The sequence below is a fragment of the Dendropsophus ebraccatus genome, chromosome 5 (genome assembly GCF_027789765.1).
Source record: "Dendropsophus ebraccatus isolate aDenEbr1 chromosome 5, aDenEbr1.pat, whole genome shotgun sequence".
In the NCBI taxonomy this organism is placed as follows: Eukaryota; Metazoa; Chordata; class Amphibia; order Anura; family Hylidae; genus Dendropsophus; species Dendropsophus ebraccatus.
Window position 1 is genome coordinate 96,675,569 of NC_091458.1, and position 23,972 is coordinate 96,699,540.

General features: G+C 42.5%; 1 protein-coding gene across 1 annotated transcript in view; it reads left to right on the top strand.

Moving 5' to 3' along the window:
- Positions 1 to 23,972, top strand: part of MYO16 (myosin XVI) — a 202,436-nt gene that overhangs the window by 62,123 nt on the left and 116,341 nt on the right. The window contains exons 15-16 of the mRNA XM_069972945.1: positions 4,787 to 4,934; positions 23,420 to 23,522. Coding sequence (XP_069829046.1) covers positions 4,787 to 4,934; positions 23,420 to 23,522 — 251 coding nt within the window. The remainder of the gene's footprint in view (positions 1 to 4,786; positions 4,935 to 23,419; positions 23,523 to 23,972) is intronic.

Below are 23,972 nucleotides of genomic sequence, written 5' to 3' on the forward strand. Positions count from 1 at the left end.
GCTGGGGTGATGGGGGGGAGAGAGGCGCTGGGGTGATGGGGGGGAGAGAGGCGCTGGGGTGATGGGGGGGGAGAGAGGCGCTGGGGTGATGGGGGGGAGAGAGGCGCTGGGGTGATGGGGGGGGAGAGAGGCGCTGGGGTGATGGGGGGGGAGAGAGGCGCTGGGGTGATGGCGGGCACGGGGAGAAGACGCGGTAAGGGCAGGCTGGTCCCCCGCAGTACAGTTACGGGGTCGGAATGAGCTTCAGGCACGGACAGGCTGTAATACACCGTCCCGGAAGCTCACAGCTGCAGCCTCTCGGTTACCGGACTTCTCTCCTGCTCTGCAGCGCCGCAATGTCACATGGCCGCCGAGCAGGAGAGAAGTCCGGGCACAGAGAGGCTGCAGCTGTGAGCTTCCGGGACGGTGTATTACAGCCTGTCCGTGCCCGAAGCTCATTCCGGCCCCGTAACTGTACTGGGGGGACCGTACTGGCTGGCTGCTGGCAAGTTCAGTGCGGGCGGGCGGGCGTGCGAGCGGGCGGGCGGGCGGACGCGGGGGGGCGGGGGGAGAGAGCTGCACAGAGTTCTCCTGCCCACTCACTGTGCGGTCTCTCTCCCCCCGTTCTAGTTCCTCTCCTGGACGTCAAAAAAATGGCCACCCCGCCCCAGGTAAGCTGTGTACTGCGCATGTCTATGCACATGCGCAGTACACAGTGACGGCGCCTCCAGTTTGAGTGAACCAGACGGACTCCGTCGGTTCACTCCAATGTTATGGAGGTGCCGTATAGTGTCTGTGTGTGTGTCGTGAAATGACGTCACACACAGACACTATTAAAATGGCAGCCCCCTGTGCATACATTAGTTTAAATAAAAGACACTCAAGCCCAATGTAAAAAAAAAAAAAAAAATACAACACATCTATTTTTTCTTATTACTTTTCATTAAAAAATTTTCAAAAATGTGACACTGTCCCTTTAAGTGTTCTGCTGGACAGGCTTCATGCTGATGAGGACAAGATCATCTAGATCAGGGGTGTCAAACTAAAATACACAGTGGTCCAAAATTAAAAATTGGACAAAGTGGCAGGACAACCTTGATAACTATTGAAGCGCAAATGCAGCGGTCCTGGCACTGTCAGAGTAGCGTGCAATGTTCCTGGCACTGTCAGTGGTGTGCATTTCCCAGCGCTGTGTACTATGATAAATAACATGATAAATTGCTATGATATGATTAAACCCCAATATATGTAATAGCCAACCCCCCAATGTTGCCCCATATTGTAGCCAACCCAACCAAAATTGCCCCATATATTAGCCAGCTTTCCCAATAGTGCCTTAATAGTAGCCAGCCCCCTAAGTGTCCCATATATTAGCCAGCCCTCCCCTATAGTCTCATATAGTAGCCATCCCTCCCCCATAGTCTCATAGTAACCATCCCTCCCCTGTAGTCCCATATATTAGCCAGTCCTCCCCCATAGTCTCATATAGTAGCCAGCCCTCCCCCATAGTCTCATATAGTAGCCAACCCTCCCCCATAGTCTCATATAGTAGCCAGCCCTCCCTTATAGTCTCATATAGTAGCCAGTCCTCCCCATAGTCTCTTATATAGTAGCCAGCCCTCCCCATAGTCTCATAGTAACCAGCCCTCCCCTGTAGTCCCATATAGTAGCCATCCCTCCTCAATAGTCTCATATAGTAGCCAACCCTCCCAAGTAGTCTCATATATTAGCCAGACCTCCGCCCCTAGTCTCTTATATAGTAACCAGCCCTCCCCAATAGTCTCTTATATAGTAGCCAGCCCTCCTCCATAGTCTTATATAGTAGCCAGCCCTCCCTCATAGTCTCTTATATAGTAGTCATGGCGGGCCAGATGTAATTCAAACTCTGAATTGCCTGGCGGGCCAAAAATGATGGCACTACGGGCCAGATTTGGCCCGCGGGCCAGAGTTTGACATGACTGATCTAGATCAACAATAGATAATCTTTCTCTTGCTATAAAAAATAGCTAACATTATTTTGTGCTAAGTCCAGGCTGTATAGGTTAAAGAATACATACAATGTATTATATACAATGTAATACATACAATGATATCCATCTGTCATTTGTGAGCGGGTCTGTACGAGTCTGTATGGCTTTTCAGCATCTGCATACAAGTTAGGGTAACCTTAGTCAGTATCTTTCTATAAGGTAGTTAATGGTGACACAACAAGACTCACATTGAAAAACATTAGTTACATGTTAATTGAATCCTTCCAGTTCAATAATAAGCATTGACTCTCCAGCACGTTACTGTGTGTCAGCAATTTGTGGCACAATTTCTGCTGTCAATATGTCCACTCTGTAAAAGACAGCATGGCAGACATGGCAATCCTGTATTGGTTTACACTATAGTGTATCTGAAGAGTCATCATGCTGAATACAGCATCCAATTACCTAATAACAAGCAGCAAATTAGTTGGACAATCACATTAGATAGAAAAAGTGTTGATAGGCAAAATGTATCTCAAGATTCTTTAAAAACCAATCATTGTTAATAATAACCTGCGTAATGCGGGGTATATTTTTGTTACATTAGCTGATCGAGTAAAAGGCTACTTACCAATGATTTAGGAACAATTTCCATTTACTAAACTTCCAGTAGTTGTTGTATGCAGACTGCCTGCCATAGACTACAGCTGAGGTAGACACATAAGGTAACATAATATCCTTGGCTGCAATGAAAGAAAATGATTGATACTCAAAGGAACAAGCATATCTGCAGGCCATTTGAATAAAGTTCATTGCCCTTTTCCAAAGAATAACATAACCATAAACAAGGATCATGTCATCCCATATTTTAAATAGTGTTTTTTTCTATAGGCCAAGAAAATCTGCAATATTCTTCATGACTACCACAAGGTGGCAGACAAATACATGTTATATATTTCATCAACATTTCAAACATGTTTTATATTTTGTCCTAAAAATTGTCAAATGAAAGGCCGTGTTTACTAAAAACATGAGACTATGGCTTTTACATGGAAACAAATGTTTACTACATATATTTGTGGTTACTTCGGGTAACTTAAAGTGACTCTGTACCCACAATCTGCCTCCCCAAACCGCTTGTACCTTCGGTTAGCTGCTTTTAATCCAAGATCTGTCCTGGGATCCATTTGGCAGGTAATGCAGTTATTGTCCTAAAAAATAACTTTTAAACTTGAAGTCCTGTGTCAAATTGGCGTGGCTTAGAGTACCCATGTCCTAGGATTGCAACTTCCCTCCACTGCTCCTCATCACTAGGAGCACCCCAGTGCAGGATTTTTCTTATTCATCAGCTGTCTGCACCCTCTACAGGTGCCTTAACGATCCAGCATATGTGCAGTGTTCACACAGGTTATAATTAGGAGATATTGTTCTAGGGACATTCCTAATGATGAAGAGGGTGGGGAGGAGGGATGGAGTTGTGTGGCAATCCTAGGACATGAGTTCTCTAGACCACGCCAATTTGACACAGGGCTGCAAGTTTAAAAGTTGTTTTTTAGGACAATAACTGCATCTCCTGCCGAATGGACCCCAGGACAGATCTTGGATTAAAAGCAGCTATCCTATGGTACAAGCGGTTTTGGGAGGTCAGATTGTGGGTACAGAGTCGCTTTAAATTTTCACTAAATTTCAGACTGAAATCTTCATTTCTGTATATGTTGGTATACTTTTCTATAGAATAATATTCTATAGAGAGGCATCCTGTAAAAATCTTATACCATGCAATATACATTTGTTTTTAAAATGGGAGTCTACGGACCCACGGACCAAAGTTGAAACATAATAAAGTAGAATACATTAGAAAATCCTTACTAACGTATACTGGTAACATGCAATTCAAACATGCTGTGAATTTACCCTAAAGGCCCTATTACATAAAGCGATTATCGGCCATTATGGCCGATAAATGTTTGTACAAAAAAAGGCAATGATCAGCCGACATGAACATTGTTGGCTGATCGTTGTCTTCCCTTGTCTCTCATTGTCTTTCATCACGTTGAAAGACAAATGACTTGGAGAGCAACAATCTGCTGCTATCGCTCCGTGTAATAGGAGTGGCGGCAGCAGACCGTGGCTATCTCCTATGGGCTCCCCAGATGGTCCTAAGATTGTCCAGGGAGCCCCCCCCTGCACTTACCAGCCCCTGTTTCCTCCTCTCAACACTCTCATTGTCCATTTCCATCCTTCCATACCCTGATGGTATCTGTAACACTATAAGAGAGGGGGAGATCAGGGAGCACAATTTTATTTAATCTCTCAAGTAAATGTCATGGACGGGATTAAGGACATCCTACACTAATATTTGGTTGCACAATAATTGGGAACAGTGACAGCCATCTGCCTTTGCCAAAGCCTTTAGTGGCCTGGACATAGTCAGCTAGTGACTACCGAATCATTTTTGTAAAGTATGCGCATTTGGACTCTAAAGTGCAGCAAACTGCACTTAAAAAAATTGTATCGGGGCCCAGTGTATATGAGCCCTAACAAGGAATAAACTGAATCACATTATGTTTTTTTTTTTTTTTTTTGCCATACTGGATAAAAGGGTCTAGTGCCGCCAAGGGCCTTGTCCCCCCCCCCCCTCCACACCCTTTTCATGATCTTTGGACCAATTCATAACCTTGTTTAACCTGTAAAGGTTGTGGCTATCATATAGTAATGGGGATACTCTAACCATTGCATCATTAAAAATGAATAGAACTTTCATACTGATTAACTGATATGGATTAAAAGCTGTAGTTTGTTTTATGAGTTTTTACACAAATCTATTTGAATTCCAGCCAGACTGTACACTTATATGCTGGAGAAGAGTCGTCTTATCAGTCAAGCCTCAGGCCAAAGCAACTTCCTTATTTTTTACCTTATGATGGATGGGTTGTCTGCTGAAGAGAAATATAACTTATACCTCAGAAGCACAACTGCACACAGGTAAGACATCAATCCCCAACATCAGAACGTAATTGAAGGTGTGTGTATGTGCAAATGTATTCATCTGTTCTCCAAATTACTATTCCAAATGTCATTAATTATATAAGAAAACAAATGGGAGACAATGCCATATGCAAATAATATAATTTTAGGGTCCTTTAACCCCTTAACGACCGCGGGCGTAAGTGTACGCCCCCAAAACCCAAAAAACATTTACGCCCGCGGTTTCCCCGATCACTGCGTGTACACACGCAGCGATCGGGGAAGATGGCCTGCTATAATGTATAGCAGGCCATCCTAGCTTGTCGGCACGGGGGGTGGTTAACTCCCCCCGTGCTGACGATCGCCGCTATTGGCTGATTAATTCAGATCAGCCAATAGCGGCGATCTGAAGCTTTCTGGGACATCGGTGACACGGAAAAAAATGGCGGTCGGTGCTGTTCGAGGAGGGCACCGACCGCCATTACTGTTAAAAGTAATGGTGGCCAAGGTGCCACTTCCCGATCGCCGTGATCACGGTGATATAAGTCCCCAAAAAGTGTTAAATACCTGCTGGGGACACCTCAGCTGAGGTGTCCCCAGCAGGTATTGGCACATACTCACCTGATCCCGGCATCCCGATCGCTTCTTCCGGGTCCCGATCTCTTCTTCGTCGCGTCTTCGGGTATTTTCGCCGGTCCCGGCTTCGGCTCCTCTCGGCTCCCATCGGCAATTTCCGGAATTCGGGACCTACTGCCCCCTAGCGGCTGATAAGTGTATATTATACACTTATCAGTTGCTATAGGGTTGAAGAAAGGTGTTTTTTTTTTTTCTTCAAATTTTTTTTCCTTTTTTTTTTTTTTTAAAGTTTCCGCACCCTATTGCCGCTGAGTGCTGATCAGCATCGCACGAAAGTGCGCCGCTGATCAGCAACTCCTCCTTTTTGGCGTAGGGTGTTTTTTTTTCTATATCCTACAGCCACGTTTTGCTGATAAGTGCCGCACATAAGTGCGGCATTTATCAGCAACTCCCTTCTTGGCGTAGGTTTTTTTTTTTATACTTAATGTTAAAAAGACACGTAAAAAACACTATTACACTACATGAAATAAAGTTTTACACTACACCACTACACATCTATATATCCCATATACTAATCCCCATATAAAAATGGCCCCCAGGGTGTTTTCGGCGTCGGACGCATACGTTATTATTGCCTCCGACACTGAAACAGCCAGTGAGGATGAATGGGGGGGATCCTTATTTCCTCCATTCACCCTCATCGTCCTCATCATCCAGTGACGTGTCTGGGAGTAGCGTAGCGTACGCTGCCCCCCAGACACGTCTTTTCTGCCAGTACCGTCCCAATAAGAGATGACGGTATGGCGTGAAATTCTCCAAACTCTGTGAGAGTACCTCAGGGTACACTTACAGATTTAGGGTAGGTGCACACTGCAGAATGGCGAAGGATAACCCTTTGTGCATTCCGCAGCTGGCACCCACCGGCGGACTGATGCGGGCGCGTGTCTCCACCTGTCATAGACTCCATTCTATGCACGGGCAGATTCCGTCGTCCGTCCAAAGAATGAACACATTCATTCTTTGGACAGAGGGCAGAATCCGCCCATGCATAGAATGGAGTGTGACATGAGCAGAGACGCGCGCTCGCATCAGTCCACCGGCGGGTGCCAGCTGCGGAATGCACAAAGGGTTATCCTTCGCCATTCCGCAGTGTGCACGTACCCTTAGGCTGGGTTCACACTACGTATATTTCAGGCTGTATTTGGTCCTCAAGTCAGGTCCTCATAGCAACCAAAACCAGGAGTGGATTGAAAACACAGAAAGGCTCTGTTCACACAATGTTGAAATTGAGTGGATGGCCGTCATATAACGGTAAATAACTGCCATTATTTCAATATAACAGCCGTTGTTTTAAAATAACAGCAAAAATTTGCCATTAAATGACAGCCATCCACTCAATTACAACATTATGTGAACAGATCCTTTCTGTGTTTTCAATCCACTCCTGGTTTTGGTTGCTATACAGCCTCACAAATACAGCCTCAAATATACTGTGTGTGAACCCAGCCTTAGAGTGTATGAAGGAAGGGACACCCGAATCCAGACCCCAGATGCCCCCTCCCCCCATCCTCCGAGTTAGTGGGAAGATAGTTTGGGACCTGATCTTCCCACTGCTGGATAAAGGTTACCACCTGTACGGGGATATCTTTTATACCAGCACCCTCTCTTCCGGTCCCTCGCTGCCTGAGCTACTGTAGCTTGCGGCACGATCCGAAAATATCAGAAGCCGTAATAGAGCCCTAATATTTAGCAGCCATGGAGCGGACCCAGCGCTTCTAGATATGAAGGACCCCGTATCGCACCAGGACAACATTTTTCAGGTGACATCCCCCACACTGGAAAACAGGAGACCCCAGAAGAAGTGCAGAGTGTGGTGTAACAGGGGGATCAGGAAGGACACCATTTTCCAGTGTGACACCTGTCCTGATCACCCCGGCCTCTGCCTACAGGATCGCTTCAAGGCGCACCACACGTCATTGGGGTTCTACATTATCTAAATTCTGTCCCTTATTCCTATTTCAGGGGTCACGTTGATCCGGGGATTATTCTGATTGCCATTATGGAGTCGGGAAGGAATTTTTCCCCTTTGATGAGGCTACTGTCATCTGCCTCACAGGGTTTTTTTTGCCTTTCTCTGGATCAACACAGGTTGCATTTGATGGACACCTGTCATTTTCAACCTTATAAACTAATAATTGGCCTAATACCCCCAAATAAATTAGAATGGTCCCTTTTCCCCAGCTAAATAGATATGGCCGCCATTCCCATTAGAGACTTGCCATGATGCAATTACAAAGCCTCTGTGCGGCCAGGGCAGTAGAAACCCCCCACAAGTGACTCCATTCTGGAAACTAGATCCCACAAGGAATCTAACAAGGGGGGCAGCGGGTATATGGCCCCCTGGTGACGGCCACATTTGTGCCGTGAAAATGAAAAAAATGGTATTTTAAATTTTTACGGCACATGTTCTACATAAGTGCCTGTCGCCAGTGGGGTCCATATGCTCACTGCACCACTTGTTAGATTCCTTATGGGGTTTAATTTCCAGAATGCGGTCACTTGTGGGGGATTTCTACTGTCTTGGCAGCACAGGGGCTGTGTAATTGCGACATGGCCTCCATCCTCCATTCCAGACTCTAAATCGCTCTCTGTCCCTTTGGTCGCTTGCCCTGTGCCCTTATGGCACATTATGTCCACATGTGGGGTATTTTCCTACTCAGGGGAAATTACCCAACACGTTTTGCATTCATTTTCTTTTTTAACCCCTTGTAGAAATGGAAAAATTCAAGGCTAGACCAACATTTTAATGTAAATTTCTTTTTCATTTTTACACTAAATGATTGATCTTGTCCTGATTTTTTCATTTTCACAAGGGGTTAAAAGATAAAAAAACACAAAATGTGTAGAGCAATTTCCCCTGAGTTCAGAAATACTGCACATGTGGACATAAAGCGCCATGCGGGTGCAGGGTAAGCCTCCAAAAGGGAAGGAGCGCCATTTGGCTTTTGGAGGCTGGAATGGATTTCGAGGGCTTTGTTGCATGTAAAAGGCCCCTGAGTTGCCAAGACAGTTGAAAACCCCCACAAGTGACCCCATTATGGAAACTACACCCCTCAGGGAATGTAACAAGGGGTGTAGTGAGCATATGGACCCCACTGGTGGCGGGCACAAATGTGGAACAATGTGACGTGAAAATGAAATATTAAATTTTTTACACTATAATGTTGGTCTAGCCTTAAATTTTTCATTTTCACAAGGGGTTAAAAGAGAAAAAAACACACAAAATGTGTAGAGCAATTTCCCCCGAGTCCGTAAATACCCTACATGTGGACATAAAGCACCATGTGGGCGCAGGGCAAGCCTCCGAAGGGAAGGAGCGCCATTTGGATTTTGAAGGCTGGATTTGGCCAGAATGGATGATGAATGTCATGTCGCATTTACAGAGCCGTCGTGCTGCCAAAACAGTGGAAATCCCCCACAAGTGACCCCATTCTGGAAACTACACCCCTCAAGGAATCTAACAAGGGGTGCAATGAGGATATGGACCCCTTGATGACGGGCACATTTGTGACATGAAAGTGAAAAATGAAAATTTTCACTTTCAAGTCACATTGTTCCACATTTGTGCCCGTCACCAGTGGGGTCCATATGCTCACTGCACTCCTTATTAGATTCCTTGAGGGGTGTAGTTTCCAGAATGTGGTCACTTGTGGGGGGTTTCCAGTGTTTTGGCAGCACTAGGGCTCTGTAAATGCGACATGACCCTTGAAATCCATTCCAGTGAAATCCAGCTTCCAAAAGCCAATTGGCGCTCCTTGCCTTTGGAGGCTCGTGCTGCGCCCGCTTGGCACTTTATGTCCACATGTGGGGTATTTCTGTACTCGGGAGAAACTGCGCTTCATGATTTTTGGGTTGTTATTCCTTTTATCCCTTTGTGAAAATGAAAAATTGAAGGCTAGAACAACGTTTTAGTGTAAAAAATACATTTTTCTTTTTTCACGCCATATTGTTCTGAAAATCTGTGAAGCACCTGTGGGGTCCAGATGCTCACCGCACCCCTTGTTACATTCCTTGAGGGGTGTAGTTTTCTAAATGGTGTCCCTTTAGGGGTGTTTTTTACGTTTTGGCACCCCAGAGCCTCTGCCAACCTGAAGTGGTACAGTCAGAAATTACCAAATATAACGGAGCCATTGAAATTCACTAGGTGCTCCTAGGCTTGTGGTTGTGTCAAATAGCGCAATAGGGCCACATATGGGTTATTTCTATAAACTGCAGAAACGGGGCAATCAATATTGGGGTGCATTTCTCTGGTAATAGGTTTACAATTATGAAAGATACTGGATTACAAGAAAATCTCTGCACAGAAAATTTAAATTCTAACATACAGTCCCCTTAAAGGGAACCTGTCACCCCCGTACCGGGGTGACAGGCTCCCGACCCCCCTTTAGAGACCCCTATACTTACCTCATCCCGCCGGGTCCCGCTTCTGGATTCGGTCGGGTCCCGGAGATCTCAGCCGCTGCAGCCCGGCGCGCGCGCTGAGAGATGAGTCCAACACCCATAGAGAATGACAGGAGAGTCCAGCGCTCCGTCATTCTCTATGAGCGTTGGACTCATCTGTCAGCGCGCGCGCCGGGCTGCAGCGGCTGAGATCTTCATCACCCGACCGGATCCAGAAGCGGGACCCGGCGGGATGAGGTAAGTATAGGGGTCTCTAACGGGGGGTCGGGAGCCTGTCACCCCGGCACGGGGGGTGACAGGTTCCCTTTAAATACACTTTGAACCTGAACAGGTCCCTAAAAATATCTGATTTTGAAATTTTACTGAAAATGTGGAAATTTGCTGCTAATGTTTTAAGCTTTCTATTGTCTAAAAAAAATGAAATATAGTTTAATAAATGCCGCCAACATAAAGTAGACGTGTTGCTAATGCTATTTAATATATAATTTATGTGGCATAACCATTTTCTGTATAAGCAGAAAAGTTTCAAAGTTGGAAAAAGAATCAGCCAGATAGGTAAAAGCATCCCGAAGTTATTAATGAATAAAGTCACACAGGTCAAATTCATAAAATTTGCCTCGGTCCTTAAGGCCATTTTAGGCCCGTTCCTTAAGGGGTTAATGTAAAAGAAGGGAGACATAGGCATAGTATAAAACAGTAGTTCCTTTGTATCTCAGAAAAAGACAATGTAAAGCAGAATGCGAGCCTTTTCATATATAGCTCCCACTTTGGAGAAATGGGTGCTCTCAAACTTTACTTGGTTGGCGAATAAATTTTATTAAACAGCATGAAATTCCATATTTCTCTTGGCCACTTTCTTCCAGATACAGCCCCACTCTTGTCTCCAGCTTGGGCTGGGTTTTGCTGCTCAGTTCCATTGAAGTGAATAGAGCTTAATTGCAAACTGCATCTGAATTGGAGACAAGAGTCATGTTGTCTCTGAAAGATAGTGGCTATGTTTTTGTAGCACTAGGTAATCCCTTTAAGACATAGCCCCCAACCGCGGTGATCTGCCTCCGCCAATATTTTGCTGAGTAGGTGCTTCCTGCATGTCACAGCCAAAACAGGAAGGGCTGCCAAGCTGAGACAGGGCACAGGAAAAACAACGCAGTGTATTGGTGAGTATAAGATATTTTTATTTATTTACTTTAGTGAAAATAATAAGGGACCTAGCTGAATAGCATAGACTAAATAACTAAACTAATCCCCCCAATATTCTTTGTTGTACTGTACATCTTCTTTAATAATTATAATTAATGAATATCGTCCATGTTACTTACACTTACACATTACATATTTATGCATTTTTTTTTTAAGAAAACCATGAGCACTCCTTGCCGATTCAACATCTGTACAGAGCATGCTCTGGAGATTTATATTCCGGAAAATGCAGTCTCTATGCCTGGCACTGTATCTGATATAGAAAAAAACAGCCTTCCTGTATGAAAAGAGCTCAGGTTAGCTTAGATGGACATGTTTGCCTCCAATCCTCTACACTGCTTCTACCAGCAACCAGCAGAACAGTGATAGCGGCATCAGCAGCAGGATAAGGAATGAAGTAAATTTACGATAACTCATAAATAGATGATGCTCAGATGTGAATATACACTGTAGGCAACGTATTCAGGTCAGTTGCTTAGCTTAACCTAATCTTTAACTAAAGTCTATAATACTCTGTTTTCCCCCAAATGGCAGTTAGGAGGAACTGAGCTCCAAATGGTGGAAGACTTCCTATAAGACATTCTGGGCACCAGTGCAAAATCTGTACAAGGGTGACTGGCTTATAAAATATAACATATAAAACAGGGATGGGGAACCTTGCAGAAGTACAATTTTCATCATGCCTGTGCAACCAAAGCCATGAATTGTAGTTTTGCAACAGCTGGAGTGCTGAAGGTTCCCCATCCCTTATATAAAATAAAATACTGGCATCTTCTTACGTAGTTGAAGCACTCAGATACTTGCAATGTAAGTATGTTAAAGAACAGCTGTAATTTGATACTTAAAATAACCATTGTGTGAACATAGCCCAAAGGGATATTTTTCTGTCAGTTGCAGTCTTTTCAATAACAGATGTTACTTGACCTCAAAATGACGGGCATCCACAAAGATGGCCATAGAATGGCCAAAAAAGACGTTGTTTGAACCTTGCCTTAGGTTCGCCTTACGGCTGTTAAACTCCCGGCCGCCTGATTCAGATTCAGATACCTCTGTTTTGGCTAAAGGAACATTCTTTTTACAATTGACAAGTGCCCTCAAATCACTTAACCATTTACTTCAATGCAAAATGGGCTGCCACCGTACTTTGCATTGTGGGAACAACTATTATTTCTAAAGAACGGGTGTTAAAATAACATTGTATGAACAGAGCGGGCAGCATTGCTTTGACTTTAATGCAATGCCACCCCTGCAGTAAAAAACAGACGCTGATACCATTGCAATCAGCGTCCGTTCTTTACTCAAAAATAATGTTGTGTGAACATAGCCTTTGTGACACATTCAGGTTTTTAGGCCAAAACCAGAAGTGGATTCAAAAGGAATGGGACATATAAAGGAGGGAGTTACACTTCCCCTTCCTTTTTTGTACCCTTGTGACCAGAGCAGAATATTACTCTTTGGAATGCTGCATTCTAAGGCTATATTTGCACACAGTAAAATTACCAAAATTTTGAGTGAAAATAAAACAGGTGAAAAAAAAAGCCATATTTTGCAGAAGCATCTTCATTATGGCTGTATTCTATTTGCTTTATGTACTGTCGGTAAACTTCCTATTAACTTCAATTGGGTACATTATTATATTGAAAATACAGCCGTATTTTAACTTTATTTTATGGTGTGTGCACATATCCTAAAGGTATTTTTTGTTTTTCGTTAGTCTTTGTGGGACATATTGGGCTATTTATTTGAAATTGGAGCTAATATAAATTCAATTTGGTAATTTGAATATTTTTTTTTTAGAAAAACAGCCAAAAATCTATAGGTTTTATTTAATGTAATGGCTTGAAGCTGTTTTTCATTGATTAATATTTACCCTTAAAAAAATCTCATAGTTATCAAGCTAATATCTAGAAACAGTTTGTGTGTGTGTGTGTGTGTGTGTGTGTGTGTTTAAACGCGGTGTGTGACATCTCATACCAAGCAAGTGCTTATGAATAGCACTGGAGAGGATACAGGAAAGTAAACGACGATCAGCTAAGTGAATGCCATCAGTCTGGACATCTTGTGATTTAGACGACAAGCCCAATGTTTGTTCGTACCGAGCTTGTGTTTTTACATCAAACACTTTTAAGTACAAGGCAGTGCTACATGTGATGCTATGCCTGTTGTGCCACTGGCCTTTCGTAATAACATGACAAATGTGAAGACTAAACAAAAAAGATATCTCTGCACCCTGAAACCTATGATTTTCTTTATTTAGCAAGGCATACAATTAGCATAGCACTCTCCTAACACAGATTCTATTTCTGCTCAGAAATGTACAGCTATGTAAACAACACGTCACATGTACAAAAGATAAACATTGCAATTCAGGCATCATTTGGAGGACATCTCAGTGTGTTGCAGGGCCATTTTGAATCTAGGAAAAAGGTTAATCGAAGCTTTAAGTGCAAAAATCATTTCAATGTACCAAAAGGCTTTTTTACTGGCTTCTCAATAGTCTTTTTAGCTAGCTTTTAAGGATGTTAAAAAAAGAGCAATGAGAAAACAAGTCATTGAATTAACATAGTGTAAAATAAATAAGTCTATCTATCTATCTATCTATCTATCTATCTATATATATATATATATCCTTTGAATAATATCTCCAAAAAGATTTGGATTTGTTGTTTGGATCACCTCAGTAGGGATCAATAAGCAAATAAATATATTTTTTTTCTATTAAAGTATTTATATATACCAACATTTACCGTATTTTCCAACATATAAGGCGACTGGGCGTATAAGACGACCCCTGACTTTCAAGAAGATTGTATGGGTTCGCCTTACATGTTAGAAAATGTTAACCCCAGCCTGACCGCAGCAGGGTTTACTCAATGGAGCCCTACTGCAGTCAGGCAGGGGTTAACTACCGTTAAAGAAAAAACAACAACAACAGTTAACTCACCTATCTCCCGTTCCCAGCAGCCGCTCATCTTCCGTCCCGTTCCCAGCGCAGGCAGGGTGTTGCACATTGTCTGCGCCGGAGATCCCTAAAGCTCTCCGGGGCAGCCGAGTGTCTCATCAGAGAACTTCCGGAGCCTCCGCCATTCTCCCGAAGCTCTCCCGGCAGCCGAGCATCTCCAAACTTCTCCGATGAGTACATGGCTGCCCGGAAAAGTTCCGGGGATTTCCGGCACAGACAGTGTGCTTCACACTGCCTGAATCGGGAATGGGACGGAAGACGAGCGGCTGCAGAGAACAGGAGATGGGTGAGTTAACTGTTGTTTTTTTAACAGGGATCGCCGCATATGGTGGGGATGCGGCCGTTGTTCAGCTCCCCCAAGTCTTTAACTCCTTATAGGTTGTCCAAAATCTTTTCCAGTACTTCCCCACTGTGTTGGAGATGCTAGGGGACTGTTGGCAATTTAATGCACATTTGGTGGGAGTGTCCTAGGGTTCAACCCTTGTGGAAGCAAATCTATAATTTTTTAGTACAGATTCTCTGTTCCCCTATAAATTGGAAGCCAGACTTAGCATTATTTGGGTTAGGTATGGAGGACTAGCCTAAACCTAATCTTACAGTTGCTCTTCATGTGCTTATGGCCATCCAAAACTGCTTCAAGCTTCAGTTACCGAATGGAAATTGCAATAGATTTTAGAGTAGGCTCTCCTGTGCAAGTACAAAGGAATTGGGCAAAATTGAGTTCTTTCTTCTTCTCCTCTAAAGCACTTACAGGAGCTGGTAGTACCACAACTGGTCCAGCATGCACCCCCTTGGTTCCTCCTTCCATAAATCCAGGTTAGTTAATTTATGCAGAGAATGCGTGAAGAACGTGGCTTTTTCCCTATAGAATACTCAGTTCCTTCTTCTACCCACTCCCAGTGTACTCCTCGGTGTCTTGGTATAAATATATCTCATTCTGATATGCTCTGAAGGTCTGTTTGAGTTTGTATTATTTAGTTTGAATTGTTCAGCTGTGTGTTGTTTGCCTACTGAAAAATGAATAAAACAATAAATAAAAATAAAACTAGGAAGTCTATACAGTGGTCCCTCAACTTACAATGGCCTCAAGATACAACATTTTCCTTTTTGGACCATCGTAACTTGAGACCAAACTCTTACAATTCTAGAGACAGTCAGGATCTGCAGGACATGTGAATGCAGGACATTTATTGATGATTAATTAATAAAAGTGCCCATTGTACTGTGAAAATCCCAGTATTAATGAAGTGCATGCAGTGATTGTCTATTATCTCCTCTCTATAGTATAGTGTTATACTACATGTCCTGTACTGCTTTACTTGCGCCTGAGTTGCTCCTCAGTTGAGGCCAACTTAATTTTATTTTTCTGGGACCCTGACGGAACTGTACAAGCAGGCCCGTATCTGCCATGAGGCGAGGTGAAGTGTTCGCCTCAGGCGGCAGATAACACAGCCCTTGAGGGGGGCGGCATCAGCGTCCTGTGTCCTTATCATTACAACTAGTTACGGCTCAGTGCCCAGCCGTGTTTCCTGTCAGTTGCCTCATGAGAAACGCTGAGGAGGCACTGGAAGCCTCATATTCACAGGTATTCACATCACATAAGACATAGATATAGTGTCTCCTGCTGTTTACCCCTTCAATAATGCAGAGTTATTATACTCTGCATCACTTACACACTGTAGAAAAGAAAAAGTTAACAGCAGCGGGGACGCTATATTATGTCTTCTCTGCACTGCTGAACTCCGAGCTGTCCTAAGCTTAGTGCAAGAGCAGGAGAAGAGGCATAAAAGTAATGTTCTGCTCTGTTGTTAACTCTTTCTGTATTGCAGAATGGAAGTGATGCACAGTAATACTCTACATTCTGCAGTACTGAAAGAGTTAACAGAGCAGCCCGTTTTATGGCTCTTCTCCGGCTCCTGATGTCAGAGGTCAGAGGTTATCTATAGTGCTGTCCCATACACACTGCGATGCTGCACTCTGCCTGTCCTGGATCTTCTCTCCCTGACTATTGCTCTGAGGTCCCTGCAGTTTACACTGCTGTCAGGTCACAGGATAGGATACTCAGCTGAGGCATTTATCATGTTGAATGGGGGGACCTGGGAGTGCTGGAGTTCTTGTATGGGGAATGTGAGGGGCACTATGCACATGGTGATATTACAGGAAATGTGAGGGGCACTATGGGCATGGTAATATTACAGGGAATGTGAGGGGCACTATGGGCATGGTGATATTACAGGGAATGTGAGGGGCACTATGCACATGGTGATATTACAGGGAATGTGAGGAGGGCACTATGCACATGGTAATATTACAGGGAATGTGAGGGGCACTATGCACATGGTGATATTACAGGGAATGTGAGGGGCACTATGCACATGGTAATATTACAGGGATTGTGAGGGGCACTATGGGCATGGTGATATTACAGGGAATGTGAGGGGCACTATGCACATGGTAATATTACAGGGAATGTGAGGGGCACTATGGGCATGGTGATATTACAGGGAATGTGAGGGGCGCTATGCACATGGTGATATTACAGGGAATGTGAGGGGCACTATGCACATGGTGATATTACAGGGAATCTGAGGGGCACTATGCACATGGTGATATTACAGGGAATGTGAGGGGCACTATGGGCATGGTGATATTACAGGGAATGTGAGGGGCACTATGCACATGGTGATATTACAGGGAATGTGAGGGGCACTATGGGCATGGTGATATTACAGGGAATGTGAGGGGCACTATGGGCATGGTGATATTACAGGGAATGTGAGGGGCGCTATGCACATGGTGATATTACAGGGAATGTGAGGGGCACTATGCACATGGTGATATTACAGGGAATGTGAGGGGCGCTATGCACATGGTGATATTACAGGGAATGTGAGGAGGGCACTATGCACATGGTAATATTACAGGGAATGTGAGGGGCACTATGCACATGGTAATATTACAGGGAATGTGAGGGGCACTATGCACATGGTAATATTACAGGGAATGTGAGGGGCACTATGCACATGGTGATATTACAGGGAATGTGAGGGGCACTATGCACATGGTAATATTACAGGGAATGTGAGGGGCACTATGCACATGGTGATATTACAGGGAATGTGAGGGGCACTATGCACATGGTGATATTACAGGGAATGTGAGGGGCACTATGGGCATGGTGATAATACAGGGAATGTGAGGGGCATTATGCACATGGTAATATTACAGGGAATGTCAGGGGCGCTATGCACATGGTGATATTACAGGGAATGTGAGGGGCACTATGGGCATGGTGATATTACAGAGAATGTGAGGGGCACTATGGGCATGGTGATATTACAGGGAATGTGAGGGGCACTATGGGCATGGTAATATTACAGGGAATGTGAGGGGCACTATGCACATGGTGATATTACAGGGAATGTGAGGGGCACTATGGGCATGGTGATATTACAGGGAATGTGAGGGGCACTATGGGCATGGTAATATTACAGGGAATGTGAGGGGCACTATGGGCATGATAATATTACAGGGAATGTGAGGGGCACTATGGGCATGGTGATATTACAGGGAATGTGAGGGGCACTATGCACATGGTGATATTACAGGGAATGTGAGGGGCACTATGCGCATGGTGATATTACAGGGAATGTGAGGGGCACTATGCACATGGTGTTATTACAGGGAATATGAGGGGCACTATGCGCATGGTGATATTACAGGGAATGTGAGGGGCACTATGCACATGGTGATATTACAGGGAATGTGAGGGGCACTATGCACATGGTGTTATTACAGGGAATATGAGGGGCACTATGCGCATGGTGATATTACAGGGAATGTGAGGGGCACTATGGGCATGGTGATATTACAGGGAATGTGAGGGGCACTATGCACATGGTGATATTACAGGGAATGTGAGGGGCACTATGCACATGGTGATATTACAGGGAATGTGAGGAGGGCAGGGGGCATGATAATCTTGTAGGGGGAATGTGGGGGAACAGGGATATAATGCTAAAATGCAATTTTTCAGCTCATTCAAGTACAGCCGCTAGTTCTGCTTCATCTGTGTCTTGGTGTATTTTTCTGCTTGTTTAACATAAAAATAGAAAATCGAGATTTAAATCGAGAATTGCCTCAAAATTAAAAAAAAAATAATAATTTGAGATTTTATTTTTTGGCCATATCGCCCGGGGGGAGGAGGGGGGGGGGCGCTTTGTCAGTTCTCGCCTCAGGCAGCAAAAAAACTAGAATCGGCCCTGTGTACAAGACCCTGGAAACAGTCCAGTCTTCTATAAAGGAAGTAATTTTCAGCTTCCAGTAGTTCTTTCTAACTGTTGTATGTAAGGATATGCTTTATCTATCTATTGGGGTGATATTTTGCGGCTTCAGAACCAATTACCAGTTTTCCATAGAGTTATGGACTCAACATACAATGGTTTCAACCTACAATGGTCATCTCAGAACCAATTAATATTGTAGGTTGAGGGACCACTGTATTCATAACAGAAACACAACCAATTTAGGACTATATTCCCTCTCAGTATTTTTGCTCAACATTTTAGCCAGTATTTAGAAATCAATACCAGGAGTGGATTGAAAACACAGAAAGGCTATGTTCACAAACTGTTGAAATTTCATGGATGATCATCATTTAATGGAAAAAAATGGCCATTATTTCGAAAAACAGCTCTTTTTTTAAAATAATGGCAGTTTGAGTCAAAAGTAATTTATATATTTAAAAAAAAGTAATAAATAATACTACATTTTTTGTCTCTTTTTTTGTGTCGAAATTATGGCCATCCAGATGTTGTATGAACATAGTCTTAGGCTCCCCTCCCAAGTATGAATGTCGGTGCAGCACAAAACTGACTGAGCAGTGTAAAAAATACTGTAAGATTTTCATGTGCTATAATCGTCAGGAGACCCCTTAAGAATACAGTCAGTTTTTTTTTTTAAGTGACTAAACATAGGAAGTCCCAGTCATCTGTGTGCTCACCAAGAAGGCAATCATTTGATTGATGGACACATTGAGCCATGACACTCTGCACTTCCTGTGTTTAGTCTATTTTTTCAACCAGCAAAGATCAAAAAGCTGCCTTCAGGAGACTAGATCTGGATACAAGTAAGTATTGCTTTGTTTAAAGCATTGTAACTAAAATAATAATAATAATAATAATAATAATAATAATAATAATAATAATAATAATAATATATATATTGCAAACATGCTTTATATTCCATCCCTTGTTGATTTACATTTTGAAAGTAACGACAGTGACAATTTACTAGTTCAAACAATTACACACGGCAATACCTACCTTGTTTCTTCTTTTTTTTTTCATTTTATTCTTTGTAAAATGGGAATAGTTTTTTTTTAAATGGGTGATTTTTTTTTTAAATACTTTTTTCACACTCTGTAAGTTACCCTAGGGAACTACTAAGTGCAACCATTAGATTGCTTACACTGATCAATGCTATGCTATTGCACAGCATTGATCAATCAGAACAGCACTCTGCTAGTAGAACTTGCCTGAGGCAGAATCTATTATTATTTCACCGATCAGGCAACACAGAGGTAAAGAGAAGGACTCAAATTGCCATGGAAACCAATTGCACCCCCACAGGCACACTACAGGGGTGCTGATCAGAGCACTGACAGCACCTGTAGGTGGACCTCCTAAGCGCTGCCATTAATGTAGCCAGTAATCAGCTCCTGATCCTGCTTCATAGACTAACTGCAGTACTATGATGTACATGCATCGCTTGTGTCCTTAAAGGGGTTATCTGGTTAGGTAAAATATATGTTGAATCATCCCCCCTCCTAGAGACTAACAATTCAATCCATACATGTCATTACTTTATCTGTCTCCTTCACAGTTTTGAACTGCTGCTCTCTGTGTGAGAGCTGCTGAGTCCATCTCTGCTACAATATTGCAGAAAAAGCTAGCAAGGGAATTGTTTACATCAGCCGCCTGGAAATGGAAGGGAGAGGGGATTGAGAGCAGAGATACTCAGCAGCTCTTACAGTTTTTTGTGTCTTTAGCAGAAAGCAGCAGCTCAAAACTGAGGGAAGGAGACAGATAAGGTAATAACATGTATAGAGTGAATTGTTAGTCTCCAGGAGGGGGGATGATTCAGCATATGATTTACCTAACCGGATAACCCCTTTCAGAAGTTAAAATATTCTTAAAGTGATCTTGTCGTCAAAGTCAAGGAGATGTCCCATGGTCCACCATTAACACAGAATAGGGGATAAGTGTATAATCTCAGGGAGTCTGACTTTTGGGTTCTTAGACTTAGAATCTAAATGGGACTCCAGAACACTGCTGACTCATTAATTGTCTATGAAAGCTGCCCGTGATAGCTTACCCACTTTGATTATAGACTAATCCCCTTCACAAGTTTATTTATCTATATTTAAAAATGTCCTACCCAAACTCCTGCAGTTTTTATTCTAGCCACTTAGCCTAATAATAGGTTGTTTATTGGTGTTAAACTTTTAACAGTTTTTACGTTTTTTAAACCTTTAACTGAAGATGTAAGCACGGGATATCTGATGTCTCAAAATAGTCCTCTGTGGCAGTCTCCTGCTCAAAAAGGTGCTGTACAATTATTTTGAAGTCTTAATGCTGACACACTTTCTAATTGTTCTGCTCTGTTTGACAAGCAGGCTATTCAGTAATGCAGAAGGCTACTAACAGTCACATCTAGAAAATAAATAGCTGCTTCCTCTATTCATGCTGTCAGCTCTGTTGCTAGAACATGGGACGCTTAGGGTGTATTCAATATCTGTCAATGCTTTACCCTGCAATTTTGCAGTTTTCTTTTTGTCTTATAACATCTTTGCAAGTAATTTTGCCTGAACAACAGTGATCTTTGCATGAATTGGTTAGCCATTGCATGGAACAAAGTTGGTAAGCCATTTTGAAAAAAGGTATGGGAGTAACTTCCAACTTATGGACCCCATAGCAGCTGCTGTGGGGTCCATAAAATTAAGGGACTACCCAAACATAAGATGCAGTTAGTGATAACTATGTTAAAGAGTATACAAACATGAATGCAGGCCTATGCATTATGCTCTCTCTGGGGTATTATATTTTGCATTATTCATAGCCTGTTACCATACTGGAGTTTCCCCACCCGGAAACATCATATGTGCACTATACCAGCATGTGTTCTATGATATCATTGTGTGCATTATTTCTATACTGTGACATCATTATTCATATAATTCTTGTGCTTTACTGGGCTATATTTTCTATTACAAAGATGTGGAGAATTTAGAATTCTGACAATTGAGAACACAGTTGCATTAGTAAAAGGCTTTGTATCTTCTAGTGTTTAATGTACCAGAAGAACAAATGCTGACAGTAAAGAATTGAAGCAGATGGTTACAAATTTAGTGGAAAATAGTTAATAATTATTACTACTGTCAGTTATCCTGAGAGGACTACTAAACGCAAATAGAAGTGTTGACATTGTTTTGTGGAGACTGAAGCTAGAAATATGTTTCTAGGTTCTTATTTATGTTGTTCACTGGGTCAACTTGCACGTTATTTTTATTCTTCTGATCAGTATAACAATGATACTTAATTTGTATATTTACTAAAAAAAAAGTTTTAAAAATTAATTATTCTATTAATATTTAAATAATAATAATAATAATAATAATAATTATTATTATTATTATTATTATTATTATTTAAATTGATTCATGGGGGCTCAATGTTATGTGCAGTGATCTGTCATTTTTATTGGTATCAGTTTAAAGTAGATAGGAGTTTTTATTTATTTCTTTATTTTCTGGGATGATGATGGGGCAAAATAAAACAAAAAAGAAACAGCAAATATACATAGAGTAGTAACCTTGGGACCCTTATACGTGAAAGGGTTTAGTAGATACAGGAAGAGAAGAAATGTATGTCAAGGTCCTCTAATTGGATAGGTATGTAGTGGATTCAAGACAGGTAAGTATATGCAAAAATTATTAGCAAGCAGGTAGGATAATAAAACATGGGGGACATGTCAAAGCATGGGTAGTGTGCAGATATAGGTCTTTCAGTTAACACAACTAAGTACCTCTTTAGAAAACAACCAGTACCCAGAATTTAAAAGGAAAAAAAAAATTAAGGGTTCGTTTTGTAGGGGTTCTAGTGGACAATACAAAGTCTTAATTTTTGTGTGCACACATTAGTTGGATCCTATTTAAAAATGCATTGGTTTGGTGTAAATACACCACTCACCAGACCTCAATGGATGTGGAGCCATAGTCTCTCTGTGGCGTTCCTTGTAGAGGTCTGATAGCTGGTGCTGTAAATTTGGTGTCGATGCGCTGCTCATCGGGCTTTGGTCCTTTCCAGCAATCTTACAGCTGGTCCTGCAGAGTGCTTTGCTTTATCTCGAAGCCGGCTTGCACATGTGCAGACAAAAGTGTAGACTCTGGTGGGCATATGCCAGCAGGGTGGGAGATGACAGCCTGTTTTGTGCTACCAAAGTGCTTCTACATATCACTATATATATATATATATATATATATATATATATATATACACAAATAAGCACACTCACTTGTTATGTAAGGAAGCTCCAGGGTTTTCCAGGTTGGTTATAGTAACTCCTGTTTCCATTCAGCAGTAACATGAGGAGGTGGAGAGGGGGCCCTATGTCTTTATACCTTCCTGTCTGTCATAATCACTGTCTCTACATAGTAAGCTAGCGGTTATCCAGCCTGTGACTGGGATGACAGGCAGGAATATAGTGAGTGGCTGGGCACCGGAACTTCAAAACAGGAAGGCTGTCCTTGCTGGACCCCCTGATGCCCGGGGCCCCATAGCAGCTGCTATGGTGGTAGTTACGCCCTTGTAGCTTGTTGTAAAAACGTGTCTGACAGCAGAATAAGTTTCATTGTAAGTTTATAGGCTATGCACTAGGCAAATTGTCTGATCTATTAAAATATTGCCGTAAAAACAAAAAGAAAAATTGCTGATTTTTTTGTTTACATTATATATAAAAATGTCTAATCTAGACAAATTCGATAATAGAAAAAATTAATAATAGTAATAAAAGCTAGAGATCATGGCGCAATATAGTAATAAGAGCTATTAGAAAAGCTCTGAAACCATGCATATAGTTGTATTGAGACTGAAAGGTGATCACAGGTGAACAATACCTATACATAAATCTGAGACTGACATTAATTATGGCACACCTGTATTTGTTGTTGTCAGTGGTATAAATAACATTTATCATATTTCATTGTATGCAAAAGTTAAGTTCTGTTTATCTTTTCTCTCTGCAGATATCTTAACCAGACAACACCAGCAGAGTTATTAAGCACACAAAACAGAGACAAATTAGCTAACCTCAAGCAAGCACTGAATGCTCTGGGATTTAACAGTCTTGTAAGTTGTTCTGAACTGGGAATTGAATGAACTGGCTTAAAAAAATTCATGTTTTAGGGCTAATTAGATATAAGCATTAACATAACTATGAGGAATACAAAGATAAAGATTCATGTTGTACTTAATATAGGGAAACCCATAGGTTACACAGTCTGTTTGTCCAGGCATCCTTTTTACCTTTGACACAGTTGCTTACTGGCCCCAGGATAAATTTTAACCCCCCCCCCCTCCTTCGCTCCACTATACACAAACTTTTTATAGCTGATAGTACAGCTGATGTACAAAGCCAAAGATATTTTTGGGTGACCCGACCCGAGGTGCTGACAGTGTGCATTAAAGGGGTGCTCCAGCGTGGGGACACTTTTTTGTAGCGTCTCGGGCGGCGTCAGACACCCGGAAGCGGCCGGGAACCGGGCACCGGAGCGCTGTGATGCGGGACCCGCCGGTGGA